The sequence below is a fragment of the Crassostrea angulata genome, unplaced genomic scaffold, assembly GCF_025612915.1.
Source record: "Crassostrea angulata isolate pt1a10 unplaced genomic scaffold, ASM2561291v2 HiC_scaffold_215, whole genome shotgun sequence".
In the NCBI taxonomy this organism is placed as follows: Eukaryota; Metazoa; Mollusca; class Bivalvia; order Ostreida; family Ostreidae; genus Magallana; species Magallana angulata.
Window position 1 is genome coordinate 2,878 of NW_026441768.1, and position 26,164 is coordinate 29,041.

The 26,164-nt window shown below is 30.3% G+C and overlaps 2 protein-coding genes and 1 pseudogene across 4 annotated transcripts; all 3 read right to left on the minus strand.

Moving 5' to 3' along the window:
- Positions 1 to 835: 835 nt before the first annotated feature.
- On the minus strand, positions 836 to 2,455 carry LOC128169792 (uncharacterized; annotated as a pseudogene).
- A 10,367-nt stretch (positions 2,456 to 12,822) lies between these two features.
- Positions 12,823 to 14,693, minus strand: LOC128169798 (uncharacterized). The gene is made up of 7 exons (XM_052835865.1): positions 14,497 to 14,693; positions 14,171 to 14,384; positions 13,936 to 14,043; positions 13,627 to 13,807; positions 13,368 to 13,471; positions 13,206 to 13,247; positions 12,823 to 13,075 (listed from the first exon to the last, which is right to left on the minus strand). Exons 1-7 carry the CDS (start codon positions 14,548 to 14,550, stop codon positions 12,939 to 12,941), a joined length of 840 nt encoding a protein of 279 aa, XP_052691825.1. The 5' UTR covers positions 14,551 to 14,693; the 3' UTR covers positions 12,823 to 12,938.
- A 4,756-nt stretch (positions 14,694 to 19,449) lies between these two features.
- Positions 19,450 to 22,248, minus strand: LOC128169800 (uncharacterized). Of its 3 annotated transcripts, none has more exons than XM_052835869.1 (7): positions 22,101 to 22,248; positions 21,680 to 21,834; positions 21,372 to 21,567; positions 21,158 to 21,265; positions 20,871 to 21,057; positions 20,598 to 20,720; positions 19,450 to 20,319 (listed from the first exon to the last, which is right to left on the minus strand). In XM_052835869.1, exons 2-7 carry the CDS (start codon positions 21,743 to 21,745, stop codon positions 20,268 to 20,270), a joined length of 732 nt encoding a protein of 243 aa, XP_052691829.1. In that variant the 5' UTR covers positions 21,746 to 21,834; positions 22,101 to 22,248; the 3' UTR covers positions 19,450 to 20,267. The 3 variants fall into 3 exon arrangements, with proteins under 3 accessions (XP_052691829.1, XP_052691827.1, XP_052691826.1); XM_052835867.1 differs by having other exon boundaries at positions 20,598 to 20,725; XM_052835866.1 differs by lacking the exon at positions 19,450 to 20,319 and having other exon boundaries at positions 20,423 to 20,725.
- Positions 22,249 to 26,164: the final 3,916 nt, after the last annotated feature.

Sequence of the window (26,164 nt, forward strand, 5' to 3'; positions counted from 1 at the left end):
TAATCACACTAATAGATTAATGTCATTTGGTAACTGAATAATTTTGAGCAAATAGAAAACAATTGCAACATTAAATTTAAGTCAGGGAAAAGATTTACATTTAAGTTGTTATTAAATTTGAAATAAGATGAGTCATATTTAGAAATAATAAGCTACCTAAAAATAGCTGCTTTTAAAAGAAAAAACGTTTTTAAACGATCGTCATGATATGATGCGTAGAACACGAATAGACAAGAGAATTGTTCACAATTCTTAATTGTATGTAAGAGAAGAAGTCGTACAAGTGAAGAACAAACTACATTCCCCTTGAACGTTTAAAAAAACAAGTCATGATAAACATGTAACTAGATCACTTAAAGTCAGTTCATGCAATTCTTTAGCAATTTATGCTATGTTTTGCAATTTTAATGATATGGTATGAAATTGTTATGCAATGTTACAAGATTTTTATGCTATGAGAAATTTACATGAAAAATTTAATGATATGGTATGTAATAATATGCAATGAGATTTTTAAAACCAAACCGCATCCACAAACGGAAGAGTTAAACTCAAAGTAATTCTAAACTGGTCATTTAGAACATAGGAAAAGTGTAAACGATTAATACTGCTGATAAATGGAATATATCTTATTATCTTTTGTTGAAATCAAATAAATTATCTTTGCTGCATATTCCTCATAACAAATCTATTTAAATTAAACAGTGATGACAATTTATTTCTTTTAGTTTTATTTTATATAACAATAAACCAAGTAGAGCTGCCATTTAGATAGAATAAAAATATCAACCATATTAAATAAATATATAACATATTATACACTTGACGCATTTTGTTAGCTTAATATTGCATTTAAGTTAGTATTGTCTGAAGATCCATTAAGTTCATGAAACACGTCTTGTGTGATCGCATTGATTTCCAGTAAATGATTTTCCACTTCACGCCTTTCTTCTACATTGAACTTCTCGGGTTCTACAAAAGGAAGAAGAATATAATAACAAATTTTAGATATCACGCATTTGCATTGTATCTGTTGTTCATTTTGTCTCCAATGAAACTCAAAATATTTTTCTTAATGAACTATGAATAAAAAAAAAAATAAACGTACCGTTGATTGTCATTTTTGATTCTTCATTCTGAAAAACTTTTTCTAAAAGGAAACCACAACATAATCATTTAATAATATCTAATATCAAAGAAAGACAGATACATAATAAATCAGTATTAAACTCAATAAAATTGTCTAGATGCAATTAAAAGCATGTACTGATACTAACTTTTTAAATAAGAGTAAATTGTATTCCTCCATGATCGGTATTTAATTGTAAAAACAAGTGCTACAGCAAATACAACGACGACTACGCAAATGATGATGGTTTTCCTAATAAAAAAAAGTAAAAACGTTTTAAGAATTTTGATTTGTAAATTGATAACACAACATTCAGAAACGTAGAAACTAACTAGATTTATACGATGCAAACTTTCTTTTGTATATCATTTATCATTATTTGCATGATTTCTTTTTTAAATTGTACTTACATGTGACTGGATTCCTGATTAATTGTTGATAATGAAGATGAGTATATTGTTTCTTGTGTTGTTGATTCCATGCTTATCAAACTGGATTTCACATGTGATATAAAGTGTATCTTTGCTTTTTTTGACGTACTTATAGCATTCTTGATCTGCATGAAAAGAATTATGCTTTCTTTAAGGAATTTTAGTTGATTAGGTATAACTCATGGTAACTGTGTATAAAGAAAAAATGTAAATTCTTATCATTATTTATATTTGATTTTTATAAAATAAGCAATAAAGTTTAACTTACATTTAAAGCTTTCGTTCGAAAAGTAAAAAGGAGGACATTTTTCACATGGTACAATGTCGTTGTGTTGAAGCCTTTTTCCTCTTATGTTATATTCTGAGCAAACATTTCCTACATTAAAAAAAGTAACGATTTAAAAAATAAAAGAGAACTACAAAAAAAATAGTTTAAATATACGATAAAATTAACTTATACATTTATATACCGGTATATATTCTTACCAATTATCAACAAACGTGGAGCACAGACTTCTATTGTTTCATTTCCCGAGGAACACGTCATTTTTTCACAGCCTTTCCTAGCAGCTGCTTCTTTCCATTCCTTGACATTACGAGGGCATGATTCTACTTTTCTAACAGTTATTGCTGAGTCTTTGCATTCAGTAGAATTTACGAAAACCTGTAAATGATGTACATGGATAACTTACATTCTGTCTTCAAAATATTAATTATTCAAAATATTTTAAATTAGTAAGGCAATAAAATAAGGTAGGTTTATTCTTTATTTTTTTTAAATGCCTTATTAATTATAGTGCACATGCAGTAGAAGTAAATTTATAAGTTTCAAATCAAAACTTACCATGGAAAATGCAGAACATATTAAGCAAACGAAAAGTAATCTATCCATCATTATTTTTTTTTGTATCACATGTAGGTAAATACTGGACTATAGAGAAGCTTCAGTAACTTTTATCTTCGCTGTTTTGGATTGAAATGACATTGTAATTGTGCTGAAATTATGAACAAAAATATTAATATCCATTTCGACATACGGTTTATCACTTTTTTACTACCTATTAAAAACCGTACATCAAGATCTGTTATTGTATTCTATATAATTTGTGATGATAATAAATAATGTAAAAAAGTGATACATATACTTCAGTAGACTTTAGAACGGCGATATTGAATCAGGCAAGGCACAGCGAGTGATATTATGAGTGCAAGGGGTATGCAACACAAAAAATCGAAATAAACAAGTAAACCTTTCAGTTTTTACTTAAAAATGCTACTGATAGATTGTATTAATAGTAATCATACAATTTAAATCGTATCACTTGTGCTTTTGATGGTACTATTAGTTTGTTTTGTAACATAAATAAATCCATAAATCCACCTTATTATATAACGGATACGTGATATGACGATGACATCTTATCTAATCATAATATAAAAAAAACAGTTGTTTACATGTTGCTGCTTCCCAATATAGCAAGTATAAAGTCTTTTTAAGTAAGAGATATATTTTCTTCGAAAGAAATTCATATGGGTACTTTGATTAAAAATGATTTGAATTATTTTTGAAACTGTACATGTAAATGTGTCTGGATCGCAAGAACCATATTCCTTGAACATAAGATATTTACGAAGCTGTTGCTGTCTAATTAACAAGGTAATGTTAAACGTCATGAATCTGCGATGTGTTTGCAAGTGTTTGCACTTTCCGCATGTTGTATGTAGAAAAAACCACAAAAGACAAAAGGTGATAACAAATAAAAAAAAAAACACTGAAAAATTACATGACGTAATTTTATTTTGTAATCAATTCCATGTCAAGATTATTCATTTGTAACTTAAACACGTATTATTGATATATTGTCATGCAATCTGTTTCCTGTTATCTATTTATATTTCATTAGCAGATTCAAATTGTATCAAACAAATGCATCAAAAAAGTTTTCTTCACTGGAATAAAAATTTACAATAATATTGAGTATATAATGTATTTGTTGAAAAGACATGCCTTTCTGGCCATTTCTCTCGATTTAAAAACAAAGGATTATTAATGCTGTCAATAGAAAATGACTTTTAGTGTATACGTAGTGGTCAATATTTCCAAATAAGTACCCATTTTTTCTAAATATATTTTGTACGAAAGTCTGCGACTTTTAACTAAAATAGATTGTTAACCAAGTGTTATATGACTATAAGGTGATTTCAAAAGCATACCATGGCATGCCTTTGTTGATGATATCAGAATAAGTAAGACAGAGACAGGTAGAAGTGTTCTCACAATATCTTTTGAAATAATGTTTACTTTTCTAGAGAGTCTTAGTCCAGACCTGCATTGCAAAGATATAATCAAGTCGTGTTATCTCTTTTTGTTCATATGTATTCGACACAGATATTGTAAATCAGAAATGAATAGCCACTTTAAGTGTACAGGTAAATTCCAATGAGTCAGCTACCTGTGTATGAGAACTGGAACAAAGCGTATCGTATTCAAAAATATGGAAACTGATATGTAAATCCACCACTACACCTATTTTTTTTTTGTTATCATTTTATGACATTTCTATTGTCTACAAAACATGAACATGGGTTTGAATGTTAAAAAAAATTACTATTCATGAAAAAAATAGGAGGGGAAAAACCAAATGAAAGAAATCGAAGAATTTTTTTTTTTTTATTTTAATAATTTTATATCAATTTGTATTGTTTTTTTTTACACATGTATGTGCCGTTTGAAAAATATACAAATATGAATATTCGTTTTAGGTTTGTTTTTTTCTAAAATGTTTATGCATGCAATAGGCCATTTTGTACATATTTACATGTCATTTTAATATCAGAAAGAATAAAGTACTTGTGACCTCGGCAAAATTTTTCTCGCGTTTCATTAATAAGATGTGGCTTTTTGACTGTCCTGTTATGCTTTTACACGCATATATATGTAAACGATTGTTTTGGTTATTCTTAACAAAAGCAAACGTGACAGAAGGCGAATGTTGCTGAACCCTTGTTACGTTTTCGACCCGCGCCCAAATATCGTTTATAGTTCAAGATAGTTCTCATGTATGTTATGTATCCTGCAGTATGATATTACAACCGTACATTCTACGCCTCAAACGAGCTTTGTTAGACAAAGTATGCGGTATGTCTGCACTTAAAACCATTGACACAATTGAGTAAACAGATAAAAAAAACCATGGATGTCACCATGTATCTTAACGAGTGAAAACCGCACGAGGCTATATTGGGACATTGACCGAATATAACTTTTTTTGAGTTTATTTGGTCAATGCATATTTGGTTATTTCAGGATAAAATAAAATATCAATCCTTTTAGCCTTAATCTGAAGTCTCGAAATATTAAAGAAGTGTGTTCTTAAATATTGAAACAACATAATTACAGGCCCGATTAGTAACACACGTATTGTAATGCACACATGCAAATAAGATGATAAATAAAGTACGTTTGATGATATTTGGTATCTACTGCAACAGTGGTCGGTTAACATGTAGACGTCATGGATTTAAACTATTTGAACTAAGTTTTGTAGGATGACTAGTAGAGATTAAACAAAAATGTGATATCCTCTTCAAAGTCAAGGACAAAGAAAAGTTTAAAGATATATATGTGTCATAAGCTCAGGTTCAAAACATGACGTCAAGATGACGCACGAACAGCTATAAAAAATATCCAGACTTTATATCACGTTGAGTCTGCTGTGCTTTTTTCCTTACATTTAAAAACGACACTATATTATTTGACATCTTATTTGTTCACATTTGTTAGAGAATCATTAGTTAATTAGGAGTATCATTTTTTATCGCATGTCTCTACGTTTACAGTATGAAAACCTTGCAAGGCAGACATTATTTTTTCTTTTTACCAAACATTTACAGTTATCGTGTTTCTTTGAGCTGGATAATGTCTAAAATAAAGTTTCCATTACGCCCTGAAAATGTAATACAGTTTTACATATATATGCAATCAGTTTTTGACATGATTTGCACTATTGGTCATTTTTACAAACTGCATAGATTGTTTCCCGAGTTAAAACTACACTGTGTGTATCTCTTGTTGCGCTGTGACGTCGGTGACGTTCACATTTTAATTTTGAAGAAGACTATCTGTCTTAAGTTAATGATTTCTATTCAACGAAATATGATATCTCTCGTCAATATTTGGTACATAACATAGACAATACTTTATTTGAGGTTTTAATAAGATTCGGTTTTAGGTCCAATTTGTAGACTTAGGTATTACTTTCGACATTATACATGTATGGTTTATTGTTCACATAACACAAGTTATGACTGTGTGACGTGATCTCATTTTTGCAGGGTTAAATTTTAGATACTTCATAGAAATAAAGGATTATATATATTTATTTATTTTACTCAAATTTTGGAAACTATTGTCAAATTATGTCTACCAAATTAAGTATTAATATGACTTTAAGTTAATGTTCAATGGTAAAACTGTGTGTTTTCTTTGATTGGCCCTCGTATACATGTATTTTTGATAGCACTGCATGCAATACGTTTCCTATTAGACATACACTTAACAAAACTTCTATGTGTTCACCCTGATAAATAGAATAATTTGAAAATTACAAAATACGATAATGTGAACTTTTCAACATTTCGTAGCTGATGTCTTTTCATTAATAGCACTGATAAAAAAAGACAACTTCAATTGAATCCAATTACCCGTGACGAAGGGTCAAAAGATTGCTTTGGTATTATTCTGCCCGTGCTAATTATGATCGACATTTTTTTTTTTTTGTAATTGATATTAGTCTTCGCGGATAGTTTAAAAAAAAAAGACACTTGACATGACCAGGGCAATCATTAAGACCGTTGTATTTTTGGTGTCTGCATTGTTTCTATGACACCATGTACTCACTTTAAATTTGCTCTTTAATTTGAAGTTGACCTTATTTAAATATTTAACTATCCAAAGAAACGCTATATTGATATAACTTTTCTCTTCCATAAGTGCAACGTCATTTCCATCGGCAACTTAAAACAACCAAAAAGCTCTAGGCGCAATTCAACGAAACCGGAAGGGCTTTTGATATATAGAAAAGGTCAAGGTCTTGGGTCGCAACAAAAGGTTAAAGGACATCGTTCTTAAATATTTGAGGATTAAGAGGACATCATTCAACCCAACGACAAAACAATGAATGTCCTTATTTCATATAGAAAATACATTATACTGTCTGATCACTTAGAAGTTTTGTTGAGTGTATGTTTCGTTTACAGATTCAGATTACTTGTAAAAAACGGATGCATTAAATCTGTTTGATTTACCCGAAAGAAATTTTACAACAATGCTGAGTATATTTTGTATTTTTTGTAAGTGTCTTTCCAACCGTTGCTTCCTATCCTTTGAAATATTATATGCATTTACTAATATCTGCAATATATATTGAAAGCCCGTGATTATGAACCTAACTATGTTGTTTACCTAGTGTTATATGTTACCATGTTGATTTAAAAACAAAACATGACATACATGTTCCTCTGTTGTTGACATTAGTACAAAAAAAACGAATAATACAATCATGCAAAATCTAGATACACATGTATGTACATGTGATTCTCAAGCAAAATAAGTTAAACTGTGAGATTTAGAACAATTTTTAGTTTTTGAATAAAGGACTATGTGTGGTATGGTCAAATATCTGCCCCCGATTTCAACCAATTTTTAAATAGTATCGTATAAAAATGAAATCTTCACAAATTATTGTAAAGAGGATCCCTATAACTTTAATCTTGATTTTTGTCATCATTGCTCACTCGCTGTTTATCTATGACGTCACTTAAATGACCTAATTCCCGCAAATTTGCAAACAAATGAAGATATTCTCATTTTTGCTCTATATTTTGCATTCGGAAGTATAGAGCGCAGGTCTGCTCAAGTGCGATTTTAACATATGCTTTTCTTCAGATAAGTATATATATTACACTAAAAAATGGTACTTGAGCAAGCCTGCGCTCGATGTTTCCCAGTCGAAAATCCATCGGAAAACACCCATATTTTGCTACAAAACATCAATTTATCAAAATAATGCAACACTCATGACGTCATTTCTACATTATGACGTCACTGTGGTGATAACCTTTTACACCTTTATTTCCAATATGATTTTAACTATCTTTCACCTTATTTTAAAGCTTTTTCTAAAACTTTGATTTTGGGGGGCAGAAATTGCCTAAAACCGCACTTAGTCCTTTTTACTTTTCTAGAGATGTGCACAGCAGAGTTGCATTGCAAAAATATTAGCAAACCTTGATATTTGTTTTCATTTGTATATGACACAAAGCTGTGTATTCTTAAATCTGATAAATAAAACCTCTTCGAGTGTACATGTAAATCAACATGAGTCAGCTAATGTGCATAGTAACTGGGTTACAGCTATTTGTATATAGCATTAGGTACACTGAGATTTGCCCATCCGTCACTACCTTTTTTAAATTTTACTTATTTTTCTTCTATTTTTTTTTTGTATTTGTGGTTTTTTTGTTTTTGTTTTTTGTTTTTTGTTTTTTGCTTTTTTTTTTTTGGGGGGGGGGGGTTTTTTTTTTTGGAGGGGGGTGGTTGGGGGCAAAGATTGAGATAGGGAGTGATCTCTTTACATTTCCATTTTCTACAAATCTATTACATGTTTTTGAATATGAAATGAAAAAAATTAACATAATATTGGAAGCAGGTTCTTTTTTTAATTTGGAAAATTCTTTTATCAATTTCATTTGCATTATCTTTTACGCAATTATTGTTCGCTAAATAAACCAATAGTAATCTAAGGGTTTTTTTAAAAAATAATTTCTCATGTCAAGATGTAATTTGGTACATTATTCCGTGTCATTTGAAAATCAAGGATATATCAATTAAATAATTCTGTATTCGGCAGGTATTTTCTTGCAGTTCATTAATAAATGTGCCTTATTGACTGCTGATTTCTTTCATAAATAAAAAGAAAAATTTTCCTTACTCTAAAAAGAAGCAACGTTTATCAGTATATGATCAAGATTCAGTTTCACGACATCTTATTTCACTTTTCGCTTGATCCATTGTATGCACAACAGTGTTCTGAGGATAACTGGTAATGAAGGATGTCGACAAACCTGTCAACATCACTATTGTGTTATCGCCCATTGTGTGAGACTTTGTTTTATTTGTGGAAGGAACTTCAGCTGTATTCGGTTACATATATGCATTATACATTTGCAATGTAATGTGTGTCGATAATTTAAATTATTGTTTTTAGGGATTTATATATATGTTTACGTTGTTCACCGAGTTAATCATTGCAAGTTGCTTACAGAAACTACTATGTAGAAATTCTTATTGTATATATATTCATCTATATAAGTAAAGTGCAGCTAAAATTACATCCTACGCATACATTGTATTCCCTTTTGTTATGAAAATGTATTGTTTGCTTAATCATCAGGCTTTTCTACCAGCAATCCCGTGAAAGCAGTCTTTTTAAAATTATATCAAGAATTAAATTACAGGTTGTCGATCAAAGACGAACAAAATGCCCCTTTAAATGATCCCGTATAAATTAGGAGGAGAACTCCCAAGGACAAGCAACATACCCTTTAACTCGTTTGACATGCAATTACACGTAGTCTGAAATATTTTATTCATAAATCAGGAGTGGCATACGACCTTGAATAAAATGCTGAACTAGGCATTTAACCAAACAATAATTCGTTTTCATAGCCAACACGAACTGAACAAATGTAGAATTATCTCTAAACAGCTAAAGACTGGAGTTTGCTATCAGTATAGCTAAAATATGAGACCCCTGTTGAGGGTAAATGAACCTTGCAAGGACATGTAAAAATACTAGAAATACGTTTTACTGAAACAAAGGACCAGCAGTCAATTGATTCTATGATATCAGTATTGCCAAGTTATCGTTTCGTGTGCCCATCATTAAATGAAGAAATTAATTTGTAAGAAAAGCAAAATCAGGCAGCTAAATTTGAAAATGTTAGTACCTGATTCTTAATCATATTTTAGACCAGAGCTTAGCACAAAATAGCCTGGATTAAACGGGGCCTTCTTAAATCAACAAAAACATTTTTTTTCTGTGAAGGCTATGAGGCATATGCTGATATCGCAGTTTTATTTAAGTAAAGGAAAAACAAAGATATTTTCAATTAATTTTTGATTTATTACAATTAAAATATGTTTGTTTTCTTTGGTATTTCAGCCCTGATAAATTAATAAAACATGATGTGCTCCTAGTATGATAAATGATAAACAGCCATGGGGGGGGGGGGGGGTAATAGATTCAAATACAGACAATTCCATCTTTAGTCAAGACGCAATCAATGTAGAAATCTACGTCTAAAAATTAAATTAATTGCAAGAATTATTCCTTTTATTGTATGTTTAGTTTTTTGGGGTTTTTTTTTGTTTGTTTTTTTTTTGTTGGGGGGGGGGGGGGGGAGGGGGTTATTGTTTTGTTGTTTTTTTTCATTTTGGCAATGTTTCGTTGTTTCACTGTTGAATTTGTTACATGATAATTTTTTTTGGGGGGGGGGGGGGGTTGGTTGGTCTTTTTGCAGAATTACATGTAACTTAGATTCCATATACTTCATTTATTACCTTGCAAATCGAAATTAACTAAAATTTAACAATTAACTATCTGATAAATACAGGCCTGGGCTTGTTTCTTACACAAACATTGCAAATGATATAATTCGTCTGAGTAATCCATGTTTTCCATTTTTTTTTTCATTTAATCTATAATGCATGGCCGAGATCGACATCGGTTGATATATTGAAATCAGTAGAGCGTACTACCTTTGTTATACATGACGTGTTTTGTCAATCATGTTTATTACTTCTATTTACTTTTGATTTCAATGACAACAATAATATCATGGTTGGGTGTTATCAGCTGTTTCTATGCATTTTTGCTACGATATTTACCTACAAAGACTATTCAAATTCATCAAAAAATAAAGTTACGTTTTTCGTAAGAATTGTACGTTGATATATAGCTGTTTTATTTATCTAAGGAAACATTTTGTGTACGCTGTAGATATTTCTCATATCAATACTTGAATCAAAATCTTTCAATTTTAGTGTAAAACATTTGTAGTAAGAATGGTACACTTTTTACTCCATTGCAGTGCATTTAATTCACATATACACTAGTTGCAGTTATAAGGAACGTGTGTTTCAAAGTTTACGAGAGTTGTTAGAAAAGATTGTGTACAAGTTTGAATGAGAGCGGACTATTTACATGATCGCGGTGGAACTTTTCAGATTTAATCCTGACGTATTTCCTAAGAAATATGTAAAGGTTTGGGTATTTCAACGGACCATAAAAATATACAGCTTAATCATTTTGTTAAAATATGCTTCACGGATCATGTCATTCATTTCATTTTTTATATTTTGTATGCATTTTTCCTTATAAGGAAAATGCATCGTATCAGCGCAAAAAAATTAATGATTTTTCATATCTCATTTCATATCTTGGAAAGTTTCAATTTAAATGGTGAAAATCTGACCGTTTTCTCGCCTAATTTGGACGAACAACGCTTGAAAAATGAGTAAAAACGTTGACGACAAATGAAATCTTGAATCACTTAGAGCTTCGTTTAAATTTGTGTGCACGCAGGAAAATATTCGATGGAGACCAAACAGGTTTCGCTATTTTTATAGGACAAAGGTTTACAAGTAAAATCGCAGAAGTTTGAAGATGGTAGAACTGATATTTTGAACTCTTACAGCACCTAAATCATCCATACAGCCCGGATTACATTAAATTCAGTAAAGATATCATAGAATGTTATAATTACACATATAAGATACATCAAATAAAAACCCCAGACATTAACACAGCTCTATGCATTTGCAAGTTCATAAGAATCAATTTGTTCAATATTGTTATATAGCTTACATGACTTAGAAATGATAATTGTTACCTAAGAATAGCCCTTACAAAACCTTGTTAAAAAGGTTATTTCCAATGGGGTCTTGCACCTTCATTTCCTTACCTAAAGTCGAAACTGCGTGGCAGAGAATTTGTTTACCTAAATGATCTCAGAAATGCCACAAGAGACATTATACAAAAACTTGATAACTAATGGTATGAAAGTGCATTTTATAAATGGGTTAAATGACTTGAAAGGTGTGTGGAACTGAAAGATGTTTGCCTTAAATAAGACTAACATGTTTTAGTTTCAGTTGTTTAACGTCACCTGATGTCGTGGAAATATGAGATGGTGCTCTGTAAATCTATTTTATGCAATGTGAAAACCACTGTATCTTTTTTTGAAATATTCAAATTCAAATGAAATTTTGCATACTTATTTTCAATTGGTAGTCATATAATAAAACATACGCCATCTTACAAAATACCCAGTAATTTTGCCGTACATCACTTCATCTGCGAACTTTTCTAACAACACCCGTATGCAATGTAATTATCATTGTTTGTATTGTATAGGCTAACAGCTTATCATTACTATATATAACGATATCAGGTCGAATCACTCTCCGAAAACGATTCATAAAGACTAAATAAATACACGTATCCTATTAAACGAATGTATTTTTTTTTAAATGGAAATTCATATCATTATCTGTATCTTTATTTGCAAACTTTTTTTTTATTTCCATGTAATTTAGTGATATATGTAGAAAAGTTAGACTAGTACATAGTGTATTTTTTCATATTTTTGAACAAATTTCATATCGTTTGCAGCCGGTAGTTTATATACATAAATCCGTCATGGATATATACTATGTCATGTACCTTTAAGATGACTAATATCCGATAGACAAGATATAACATGTGTTTGATGTGTAGGTCAAGGACAAGGATTGGCTTTAGAAGTTGTCTATGCGTTATCAGCTCTTTTTAAAAAAACTATATTCATAAAGGACTGAAGTGTTTTAAGTGTCTTGATTTCATACCAAATAATCTATAGCTATTTAAAGAAACAAACTGATTCCTAACACACTTTTGTGATATGTACATTGTTTACGTAGCTGCAATATTTTAAATCAACATACTTATTTTCATTTTAAAAGTTCCTGATTATCATTGCACGTTCTCCATTGTGTTTACTCTTTTAAAATTAGGTTAGTGTCATCTTAAACAGGGGCCATTTATACAAAGAATTAGACTGTTGATGGAATTTTTACGTCCAGTTATATCTTTTTGTTTCAATCATAACATTGATTTTTCCATAATATATCCATATATTGAATGTCGTAAGCCAGTTGGTTTTAAGTTTAATTCATTTAATAAGTAGCTGCCATTTAGAGTCAATAAAAACATGAATAATAACAATAAATACATAAATAACAGAACATACAAATATTGCATATAATAGAAAATGTGTCAGCTTGAAACTGCATTTGAATTGGCATTGTCTGAAGATTCATTCAGTTTATAAAACACGTCCTGTATTTGAGTTTCTTTTTCTAGTAAACGATTTTGTACTTCGAGGCCTTCTTCGACATTTCTAATAGCAGGTTCTAAAAAATAAATTAATATAAACACGCATGTAATATATCATACATGTACAAAATATGAATGTCCATTTCTCACCACTAAATATCCAATGTTTCTTCTATATGAATAACGAATAAAAGAAAATAAACGTACCTGGTGTTGTCATTTTTGATCCTTCACTTTGTAAAATTATTCCTATAAAGCAAAAAACAAGATAAAAGATTTACTTTAAAACATCAAATAAACTTTTGCAAGTAATCTACTAGCATTTAACATAAAAGAATTGTGTAAATTTGGTTAAAATCTAATACTTACTTTTAAAATGAGAACAAATTTTATTTGCCCATGATTGCTGCCTAGCTGTGAAAACAATTATTATCCCAGCTAAACCGACGACCACACACACACTGATGATGATGCTGAAAACATAAATACATTTTGTTCATTAGATATTATCTGAATCAATGACAACACCAATACAAATGAATAAATAACTGGATTAGTTTAATGTTTTGAAAAGTCTCTTAAGTACACCATTTATTATAATTGGTATATTTTTATAGATTTTACTTACATATGACTCGGTGTAGTTTGGTTATCAATATTTTGAACTAGTCGTGCTGAATTCTCCATAGGAGTTACTGATGTAGATTGGTAAACTTTTTCTTCTGTTGATTCCACTGATATCGATTCGGTTGTCAGTTGTGTTGTATGTGATGTTTTTGCATTTTTGACGTGCTCATAACATTCTTGATCTGTTAGAAGAGCAATATGATTTCTTGAATTTCAGGCCATTAAGAGAATATTTATGAATAAAGATACTTAAACTAATTAAACAAATGTCATTGCGTTTTTAATTTTTGATCAACATACATAAACTTACATTTGAAACTTTCATTTGAAAAGTAATGAGACGAGCAGTTTTTGCATGGTACATTTCCGTTGCGTTGAATTCTTTTCCCGCCTTGGCTATATTCAGCACAATTATTTCCTGCAGAAAACAGTGAGTTTAATAATGACATGAAAAGTCATGCTTTAAAAAATACGAATCTACTTTATGCAACTAAAATGATATGCAAATATTTGATGATTTATTCGTCGAGTACTTGCATCCTTACCAACAATTTGCAGTTTGGGGGCACATACTTCAATTGTTTCATTTCCCCATGCATTAATTACGCAATGGTATTCAAATGATAAACAAGAGTGTGCCATTTTTTCACAGCCTTTCCTTGCAGCTGCTTTGCTCCATTCCTTGTGGTTTTGTGGACATGATTTCACTTTCTTTGCTGTTGCTGCTGACTCGTCGCATTTAGTAGAATTCACAAAAACCTACAAAATGAAGTTTTTAAGAAGGTTAACATTCATGGTTTAACATCAGCATAACAATTAGATGAAAGAAGTCGACAAAAAAAGAATTAATTTTCTAAATCAAAACACTTACCGTCGAAAATGAAATTAATGTTAAACAATCAAAAACCAATCTATAAAGTTCCATATCTTGTATGTAGTAACAAATCTTATACAAACAAATCAACGAATGTCTTTTGACACGCCTATATCAACTGGTTTTAAGTATTATTAAATGCTGAAACAACAACTTATAACTGCACTGTCTAGAGTTAAAATGAACCTCGCAGCAATTGCATCCTAAATATATGCGACAAAGATCCGCTTCAACTAAAATTAGATCTAGAATTTAAAGGTAATTTCCCAAATGCGGTAATGGTAGGGTATTTTAAAAATAGTCACCTTGTGTAGATAACAGAAGTACAAAACGTGTTCAAATCAACGTATTTTTTGATATTGTTATTTTGCTTATTATATCTTTTTTAAGATAATAGAACCCTTACAAAATCGAACATAATTTATTTATTTTTTTAGCAATGCATATAGTTATTTTTTTTTATTTTTCCTTTGATATACTTTTTAATGATTCAATTTAAATGATCAATGAATGCTTTGGTTTTATATAACTATGACTGAAAGAGTTTAATATCTCTTAGTTTACATTCACTCTAACATACGTTTTAGGCAGTCTTTAAATATAAAAGGAAAGTTTATTATGCATATCGTTTTATCCGATTATCTTATTCGGCAGTGAACAGATTTTTAACCACCATTTTAAGCATAACATCAAATAAGAAACAAAGTAAAGTTATTGACAATTTTACAAAAGTGCTATCGAAAGACTATTGCGTAATACAATAGTTAGTGAGGTTATGTTTGATTTTTATAAATTCCAAAAGTTTACAACCATCATCAAAAAGTCTTACACAACATTTACTCCTTCTTCGTGCCAGGGTTTTAAAAAGCTGGTTGGTTTACTCCTTTTATATTAGAATTATAATAAACTGAAATATATATAATTCAAAGAAGTTTAAATAAATTTATACAACATGTCCAAGAGATAAAACATCTCTCTAAATGACATTTGTTCCCTTCTCTTGTCTTCAAAATCAAACAAAATCTTTAATATAACATCTCAATTTACAGCAAAACATATCCATCAAGCTAACGTTTTAATCGACAAAGATCTGAGAGATGTGATTAATGACATCCTTTTCACTAATTGTAGACTGGAGAATAAATATAATAATTTACTCTAATAAACTGCTCGTTGCATCCTTTGAATTAATAAGAAATGTTAGATAAATTTGTTATTTTCTATCGTAAAATTTTAAGTTACTGCACAGTAACCATCAGATTATGCATTAAAATCAATATGTTATTTATGATTTTGTAGGCAAAACCAATTAAATTCACTGAAGTTAAATTATATGAATGTCGTCCTGTACAATTTTACAATATGTTATTATCTATATATATATCGTTATCCTGAAAAAACTTAAATTCTGGCAATTGTTGTACTTTGAATTTTAAAAAAGTATGCAGAATTACAAAAGTGTCGGATTTTGAGCAACTTAAATTCTAAACATAGAGCCTACTTTGTTATACTAATTTCACACGATTCAATTTTTTAAAAAACAAAATTCATTTGCTTTCTTGATTCTTTAGTTGTATCGAGAGACACGTATGATTGCTTTGTCAATATGTGAGGTACAACATGACAAGTTTTTAATACAATTCAATTTATTGTTTGTACGGGTGGTTTTTCCCTTCTCTATTGCAGTAACTGTAACATTAAACGCCAAGCATGATTCATGTCTGTAACCGTGAAATATATATGTCACTTGTTGAATACATGAGTACCGCTTAATTAACTCGATCCTTTTGGATGATTTTAAATCGTTTTAAGCCCCTTTCACAATTAGTGCACGAGTAGAAGCGACCAAATATTCGTGTGACCGAAAAAAATAGATATGAATCGTTGATTGTTGCCGAAATACTCGCATATGAAAAAAGTATTCGTACGAATTTCGCACGATCTAAGCGAACGTTTTGCGATTTAAACGCATTGAATCTTGCGATATATCTTGCGTCTGTATGCGACTCTTGTACAATGAAAGCAACTGTTGAAAGATAATACGATATGAACGCGCAAGAGACTAGGTGATCGGACGATTGAATGTGCGCCAATGTGATTGGACGTGCGATTATGCGTTCCATAGTACGAATGATCGTGCGAGTCAGACTGGGGTATATGCACCGCCCATATTCAGTAGACATAGTTAAAAGCGAGAAAAGATGCCACCCAAGAAGATACAGGTATGCAGCAGCATTTATTGTTATACCTCAATATGATTATTCTATTATATCTGATCGGTCTAGAAAGTCAGGTGACAGGGTGATGTCATAGGAATGAAAACGCCGATATGAGCATACGATGTACACAAATATGATTAAATAAAAAATATTCAATCATTATGAATCACTTTTAATCTCAGAACCAACTTAACTATCTATGATTTATGAAAGAAAAGTGACACAGTTACATTAGAAATCAAACAATCACGATGTTAATGTTGCGACTGTTGACAAGTCAAACATTATTAGAAATTAACGTATTTTGCGTAATCATACGTTGCTTGGTTTAGTAAAACGTTTATTGCATTAATGTTCAGGGAACATCAAGATTTATTTCCAAGAAAAAACAAATTTCTCTCGGGCGAAGCCCTCGGGAAATATGATTTTTCTTGAGGAAATAAATCTTCATACATGTATTTCTCTCACCATCATGCACTGAATGTATATTTTAAATTTTGTTCTGAAACAGATATACTTATATAGAGTATAGATGCTAGTAGCAAAGCATGGCATATTGAGGATGATAAGTCGTGCTTATCTTAATGATAGTAAAACGTTGCAAAATTACATGAGACACGTCGAGCTCAGTCTCACGGTCGCAAAATAGACGCATTAACACCAGCGATTTATCTTACGATCTTTATAAATTGTGTATCACTCTTGCGAGTACACAAAACGTTACGTTCGTACTAATGTTTGTACGTTGGATAGCGTTCGGTCGCGTCTGAATAGTGTGCATGTCCACTATTCAGAGGAGACTTGATGCGACAAGTAAAACGTATGCAACGAATACGAGAGCTCGTTCAACGTAAGCGAGGGCTCGTGCAACGTATGCGAGAGCTCGTGCGAAGCCAAAAAAATTTGATCTCAAAGTGGTGTAAAGTGGCCGTTCGCCAATTGTGAAAGGGGCTTTAAAGAACCGGTGCAATAAATGCTGACTATGATTTTTACAAACCAGCTGAATATGTATATTAAGTAATTTTCAAAATATTTTGTTTTCAATTTGATTAAAAAATCGAAAAACTGTTCGTAACCATGAATAAAAACTTCTTTTAAAAACAATATTCATTGCCAGAGATAGTTCAGGATAACTTAAAATGTTTACATTCACATAAAGGGAAAACCATGAGGATAGAGAAGCTTCATAATAGAGCAAATGTATTCGTTTGATTTATTCGGTCGGTGTTTTCTGTGTACTAGATAGGGTGATATAGTGTGGTGAGTCATCATACATGATATTCTGTTTAAATATTAGCTTATTTAAAATCTTTGTGAAGGCCAAACAATCATTACATCACGAATAACCTGTGCTTTTCGGGGTGTTTTAAAAGTTTAAGAATACTTGACGTGTTATAAAAACAAAATTAATTTAAAACTGTGAGTGTTTTTTCTCCTCAGAATATACACTGTTTAAAACAGCATTAATTGTATTGTCAATGACATAATAAAGATATAATTTATTTTTAATTTTAGGTTTAAGGTAAACAGAAGCAGAAAATAAACAACATGCATTTCGTTTGCAACAAAGAGAAAGAAAGAGACTATCTCTATAGACAAACTCTGTACTTTTATTAAAATAAGAGCATAATCTTGTTTGAAAGCAAGTCATATTCAGACGTGGCATGGTTCTATACTTTGTACAACATGGTAAGACTAAAAGATTAAAAGTTACCATAGGTTTATACTCTCTCTCTCTCTCTCTCTCTCTCTCTCTCTCTTTCTCTCTCTCTCTCTCTCTCTCTCTTTCTCTCTCTCTCTCTCTCTCTCTCTCTCTCTTTTGTTGTCTCCAACATTCATTAACTTTGGAATTTCTATTCAAATGAATGCAATGTATTTACAACTGGGGTTTTTTCTGTGAGCATTACGAAAATTAAATCCATAATCAAAAGATTTTGACGGACTACACATCTATCACAGCGATCTATCTAATGACAATCAGCAATAACAATTATGTTAATAATTGTATTTATGTGTTGAATGCTGTAATTTTATTTGCTTATTTATTGCATTTTTCATGTTTATGTTTGATTAGATAAGTTGCATTTCTTTCCCAGGCATTGTAGAGGTCGTTGGCCATATTATGTAATTTCCCTGCAGTGGTCACTGTCCATGTCTATTTTTAGCCCAAATTCCTAGTCTAAAAACCTCCCAGTGACCTATTATGTAATTGTTAAAAATCCCATGGTGTGATTCTCCCCAAATTTAATTTAATAGCCAATCAAATTAAGCGATACGGTCACGTGGTTTGATGCGGTCAGTATCTGACCGGTGAGAGTAGGGTCATTCTGTCTTCATCTCTGAGAGTGTTAGCACGAGTAATGTTTTGATACACCCACCACCATCCCCGTTTCACCACTCCAATATTCGAAAGTTGCATACATGTACAAAATATTGTTATTTTGCATATGGCATACAGCATGTGGTTATATGTTATCTTTGCAAGCTTTGAAGAAAGTAGTTGGACTATACCAAATGTATTTTCTATAACAAACACTAATTCATATCCTATATTTCTTTTTTCTTTTTGTTTCTTTCCTTCAAATGCTGATCTATTGAAGTCACATCTATATTTGAATATAATCTGTATATAAACTGGTTCTCTCGTTATTTTTAAATCGAACGATGCGTTTAGTGCATCGGTCTAATAACAAAATGTAAACTAAATACTACGAACCATGGAAATCGGTCAAGGACGAACATAAATCCCTTTAATTTTTCCCACGCATTATCCGCTCGTCGTAAATCAAATTTCATTCACAAACGACCGAGATGTGATAAGTGTCCCAGATTAAGTGTAACATAGAAATAATATAAATGTTTATATTTTTTATTATCTAAACGTAAACATACAAAATTGCATCATCCAGCACTGTGACAGTTAAAAATCATTGAAAAGAGATTTAAACATTAGAAATGTACGACTATTTCAGTAACTACTTTCACAAGTTTTTATATTAGTGATAACAATCAGCAATCCTGATCAAACGCAAAATACACTATAATACTTTATTATTCTGTTTTACAGAATAATACATGCATATTACTATTATGCCATTATTTCAAAACGAAACTTCATTAGACTAAAGAACACTACCATTTATCTATATAACATAAAACTGTTTTCAGCAATGTATAACTTGTATAAATTTTTGATAAATTCAGACTATTTTGTCTTTGCCTGTATTGGAACGAGAATACAATCTGTATTAATTATATTAATGTTAATGAATATAAATGCTGATAAAAGGAAAAATAGAGAATATTTAATCTAAATAATACACGATTATGTAGCAAATAATCAAACTTTATGCTACCACATCAAAATTACATAATAAAAACATACATAACATATAACTGAAAATTTAACTTACAAATCTGCATTCATTGAGTAAATGGGATTTAACGCTTCTGATAAGCATTTTAATTCATTTAAAAATATGAGATCATTTGCTTGTATACTTTTTTCAAAACAATATTTTAATACATGTCCCATGTTAAAGGTTTTAGTCATCTGTCGTCAAAAGGTGATCCTCTGATCTTTGATCCTCTTGTAAGTGACCTTAAGAGAAATTAAAAAAACTACAACATATGTACATGTAGTTGGTGTTAACATGATAAACATGCATGAAACAACATTTTAAATTAAAATAGTAAATCAAATAAATAAATTAAAATCCATTGTACATTTACTTAGGCCGTTCTTTTTACATCAAATACACATATAATCTATATCTTAACTTGTTTTACATCTATCACTACAGCGAGTAAGAAGCATACCTATAAAGGAGAGCCATTTGTAGTCAAGAAATTTAAAAAAGAACAATAGTGTGTACTTACGTTTCACTGCTGAGCATACATGTATATCTCGTGTTTCTTGGTGTCTTATTCGCCGTCGACGAATGAGAAGTAACACAGAGGAGATAATCAATACAATTACCACCGTCAGGCTTAATCCAATCACTATCCTGCAATGACGCAATAACAAAAGTTACTAACAACTACTTTCTAAATTGTTATCGGGGAAAAAATTCGATTCAATTTTAATAATGATATTTAAATTTACTTATGTCGGTAAGAAAATCATTAATGAAATTCGAAAAAAGTACCCACATTGCTTCAGGCCCTGCAACTGAAGATTCGTTCTTCGTGTGATTAAACTGACCCCCCATTGGCAATTGTTCATCATCTTGTTCAGATGATTTATTGTAAGCATATGTGCTTGAATATGAAGATTCTGTGTTACTCTGTGATGTATCCAACCCTTTTGATCTCTCTACGTATTCATAACATTCAGGGTCTGTCAATGTATATGATGGTTATGACACTTTCATCATATCATTTTTTGAAGACAAGCTGATAATAATTAGTATTAAGGATAAAATGGAAATTAAACTTACACTTAAAAGCAACACTTGAGTTATAGGCTGTGGGACACTTTTGACAGGTTGCATTGTCATTTCGCTGTATTCTGTTACCTCCAAAATTGAATTCGGCACAAACCATTCCTAAATAAAACATTCATTGAATTGCGTTACTTTTATTTGATTGGGTTCGGTTTTAATATACATAAAAAAGAACAGTATTTTAATTAGGATAAACATTATACATTACCGACGATAACGACTTTGGGTGCGCATACTTCAATCGTTTCGTTCATCCACGCATTAATCACACAGTGGTAATCCAATGAATAGCAGTTATGTGAGGTAGTTTTACAGTTTTTTCTAGTGGCTGCTTCTTTCCATTCAGCAGCTGTTTGTGGGCATGAATTAACTGTTTCAATCTGGTCTGACAATGGACAACCTGCCTGAAAAATAATATGCCAAATATTATTTTTCATGACATAAAAAAACAAAACAAAATATCCATAATGTCATTTGATCATTATTTATTTGAGGCCAAATATTTCATTATCTTACTTCCGTAGATTTAGGTAATGTAACAATTATATACAAAACGGCGAAAGAAGGGAGCATGTTCAGCATATCCTTATTGATGTAGACGGTTTGATAACACCAATAATATCTTATATACAGAATGGTTAAAAATGGCTTGTTTGCATAGACAGCATGCACTGAAAAGAAAAAGACATGTGAGAATGTGTGTGTTGTCTTTGTCACTAAACGTTCAACTTTTGCATTACAAGATTTCCTCAAAACATGTATATAAACAAAAATATGATAAATGTATGTAAACCGGTATACAGCAAATTTAATTAATATACTCATAATTTATTTTGTTTTTGAATTGCCGTTTTAATTAACAACTTTTAATCAAAATGTCTTATTATTATGGTTACATATTTTGACGTAAACAAGTGACATAATGGAGCTGACATACCTTTACGTGCTAGATTAACGAAGCTTGCAATCTTACAAGATATATCCAAATAATCTAATCACTCGGAAGCAGCTTCAGAAAGTATTTACAAAACTTGCAAGACAATGTATGAGATAGCTGTTACTGAAAATAGAGTAATACTGCTTTCTTTGACAGCAAATGGGAATGAATATTGATAATAATATTGAATATCAAAATACAAAATTAGATTATGGACAACTCAGGGTATTCCCTTAACTGGAATATGTATGCGTTGGCGAGATGAGTCACTAAAGATGTGTTTACAACAATGTCTGGTTTAAAGATTTTATTTTATATTTCCTGCTCCTTTAATACCATATTCTAACTATGCCTTGATGAATGTTGAATTTAACACCAAGTCGATTGAAAAGGTCGATTCCTTTTAATAGTATGTTTTGGACTCATTCAAAATATTTTAGAAATCACCATAAAACAATGCAGCCATTAAACATGCACATGTAAGCACAAGACAAAGACAATACACACACTTTACCGAGACATTCACATAACATTTATCTACTTATGTCCCTTATTTATACTTGAACAGTGTTTCCAAATATTCAGAAATATTTACCATGTAGTAATAAATTTATTAACACTATTTACAGCAATCATAGAAACATATAGTTACCGATGTATGGAATGGAGTGCAAGTCCTTATTTACTACATTATCAGGAAGCAACATAAATGACCTTTATACAATATATCACATGTTTACTTTAAATCTAGTCTGAGCAATTTAATCTAAAAAAAATTAACTTGCTGCTTTATATGATAATTTTTAACAGTTACACACATGTACTTTACTCAAAGCATTTATTCTTTATACTCATACCAGTCAAAACAAATTCATTTATACTTTTTTTTATTAATTTCTTTAAGGTCAAGATCTAGTAAATGATTCCAGACTGTCTATTTGGTGCTAGAACCATTATGACGTCATAATTGATTTGATGAATCTTTTCCCGTATTTTACGGCTTTAAAGAAATTATGTAGAAAATATAACAATATTTTGACCCTCTATATTTAATCATGGGAAAAGTAATCCCGGTATGGATATTTAATTTGACATCATTTTAAAGAGGAGGTCAAAAGCTTGTTAAATACCGTTTTTGGAGGGCCTGTAGGCATTCTAGATATATTTCATTATTCAAAAATGAACAAAACTCTGAGATTTGTTACTTTTATCCTTTATATTTCATAGACAATGGTTGTTTAAAACATGATTTTTCATTGTGTCTACCAAAAATGTAAGCCCCGGTACACCCTATGAAACAAAGATATTGTTATGAAGCACCATTAACAGAATGTATATCTTGTATTTCATAAACATGTAGGCATCTTTGATTTACTAGATCTTGACCTTAACAGATACTTTATTACTCATTATATGTTAAAAGAAAATTATATCTAGGTGTGTAGAATGGAATGCTTTGTGACGATAACAGTTTTTATCAAATGTATTTGAGGGTATGTAACCAAACACAGCCTATTCTTAGGTCTTAGACTGATTAATTGAGGATTTTTGCCGCCATCTTTTATGCATTCCCCATATTACATGCAGTTTTTTATTTGGCGTTTTGTGTGTGTATGGTGACAAATTGGTCATTTTGCTCCACATGCCCCCTTGTTGCTTCGCCCTGATAATTTTTCCGGCCAAAAAAAAATCCTTGCAACAAAATTATTAAATAAGATATATTGAAAACAGTGCAAAACGTTTGACTAATAATAAAGAAAAATTAAGGAAAAGGATCTTAACATTTTGAAATTGTTTGTATTTCATGATGTAATAATATTTTAATGATAAGTTTATGATAAAATTTAAACGTATTTCAGATGCTTTTCTTCATGCGCGGATCTAGAGGAGAGGAGGTCAGTCGGTCTGAACATTCCCTCCCTTCTCGGGAAAATTGAAGTTTATTAAATTTACACAGAACAATTATTGAAAATAGGTCTACCCCGGAAAAAATAGATCCACTTATAAACTGTCCACCATAATCGCATTTTCACTTTACAGGGTTGAATTAACTCTGGGTTTAAGTTATTGGTGTTGAAATAGAATTGTGTTTTTTTTAATATTCCAGTTTTATTCCCTGATTTTAAATTAAATAGACATTTAGGTAAAGTTAATTTCAATATTTGTCCCACAATTCAAAAATTGTTTCAATCTCATGAAAATACATATACAATTTTGAATATTTGTGCATATAAAGTACAACGTTATAAACTTTTAAAATTAGATTATCACTTCAACATTTTGGCATATTCTATGATTAAGTATGATGAAATATTTTATTGTAGTTTTTTTTAAGAAAGATATATGTCCAAAGCCGTCGCCCACAACGAAATTAATATATTTTATGTGATATCACGTGATAAAGTTATAATGTGAAATGCGGAGATAGTTTTCTATTGTAAAAAAACAACAGAAGAATTGGTATCTTCTTCTCAGTTTTATGAAACGCACTGTTTATAACGTCACAATTACCGTTGTGAAAAATCTAATCAAGTTACTATTTATAGATATAAGGTTATGGGTAAATAAATGTAACATTTCCATTTTGGGTTATATTTTTAAAAATCACTTTAAAACAAGGCAAAATATGACTGAAACTGTACCTAGTTCTGTAGACATTGATGGCAAATTTCGAAACTTGAATCTGGTATATACTATACATAAATGTAAAAAAACCGCACACTACTACAATATTTATACGTTCAAAATAAATCGTCTTTCTGCTTGGTAAAGTAAAACCAAAATTAGTTTATTATGCCTTTAAGAAATAAAATATTGAAACAATGAGTCCCCCTTTCAAAAATACAAACACATTTTTACAAAAGAATTTCTTTCCCTATAAACAGTCAACACGGAACACAACCTACACGGTAACATATATCAACAAAATTACCACATGAATAGCTAAAATATACATCACGTTTAAAAAAAATATGTTTCTCAAATAAGCGAGCAAAAACAAAACTTTTCTTCAGCAGAATTTTGCTTTGTACGAACAAATTTACACATGTAATTAACGCATTAACATTAAAATACTTTCTTTGGTGATTTATGAGGGATATGTAAGTGCCGACGTTGGTAAAAAAAAAAAAACAACACAACCGGCGTAAGTATATATATATATATATATATATATATATATATATATATATATATATATATATATATATATATATATTATATTTCTTAAATAAAGTGATGTTTCGTGACGTTAAGTAGTCTAAGTTTTACATCATTTTTAGAAACCAAGGCGATTTGCATTTTGTTGGACAAATTATTTGACTGTGAAGGTACATATTAACATCATTATTAGAATAAGGAAAAAGTTCAAGATATCGGATGTACAATTTTACAAAAACATAAAAATATATGAAATCTCGATGAAAACCATACATCTCTTTCATAACACAAAAAATGCTGCCTATAGAATAATAAAAGTTTTATATAATGTATTCCATGAAACAAAATACCAGCGTACATAAATATCCATATCACACATTATAAAAGAATAGATATGAAAAAAGAATTTTATGTATTTATAAAAAAATTCTCAGAAATAATTTAACATTTTATTACAACCAGAAACTGTCCATAGACACCGCATTGATCAAGTCCTTTCCTACCAAAAAACTCAGATTAACTTTAATTTTACTTACGTCTCTTCTCTTCGTGTAAGGTCCACAATCAAATAGACATACACAGAAATTCTAACAAATTGAACGTTGGGTTCATGACAATCAAAATAAACATACTATTGATCCTAATTCATGCAAATGTTATCAAATCTATTATATTTACACAATTGTTTTTTTTTTGTGTTTTTTTTTTACTCTTTGTTCTGGCAGGGGGTATCATAGAGATGGAATTGGTGACTCAAAACCCCCTTAGTAAAATGTATCCATCTGCCTTCAGCATTGGGCCACATATTATCCTCATTGATACCATAAAATAAATACATCTTTATGCTGTTTCAAGATATATTTAACTAATATACAGTATTGCATGGTTTTGAGGAATTTTTCTTC

Coding starts and splice junctions, on each gene's coding strand:
- LOC128169798 (XM_052835865.1), bottom strand. CDS start 14,550: ATGGAACTTTATAGATTGGTTTTTGATTGTTTAACATTAATTTCATTT. Junction 13,248..13,367: donor AATTTGTTCTCATTTTAAAA/GTAAGTATTAGA, acceptor TTTGCTTTATAG/GAATAATTTTACAAAGTGAA. Junction 13,076..13,205: donor ATCAAAAATGACAACACCAG/GTACGTTTATTT, acceptor TTTATTTTTTAG/AACCTGCTATTAGAAATGTC.
- LOC128169800 (XM_052835866.1), bottom strand. CDS start 21,745: ATGCTGAACATGCTCCCTTCTTTCGCCGTTTTGTATATAATTGTTACA. Junction 21,058..21,157: donor CTCAAGTGTTGCTTTTAAGT/GTAAGTTTAATT, acceptor ATACATTGACAG/ACCCTGAATGTTATGAATAC. Junction 20,726..20,870: donor GTTGCAGGGCCTGAAGCAAT/GTGGGTACTTTT, acceptor GCGTCATTGCAG/GATAGTGATTGGATTAAGCC.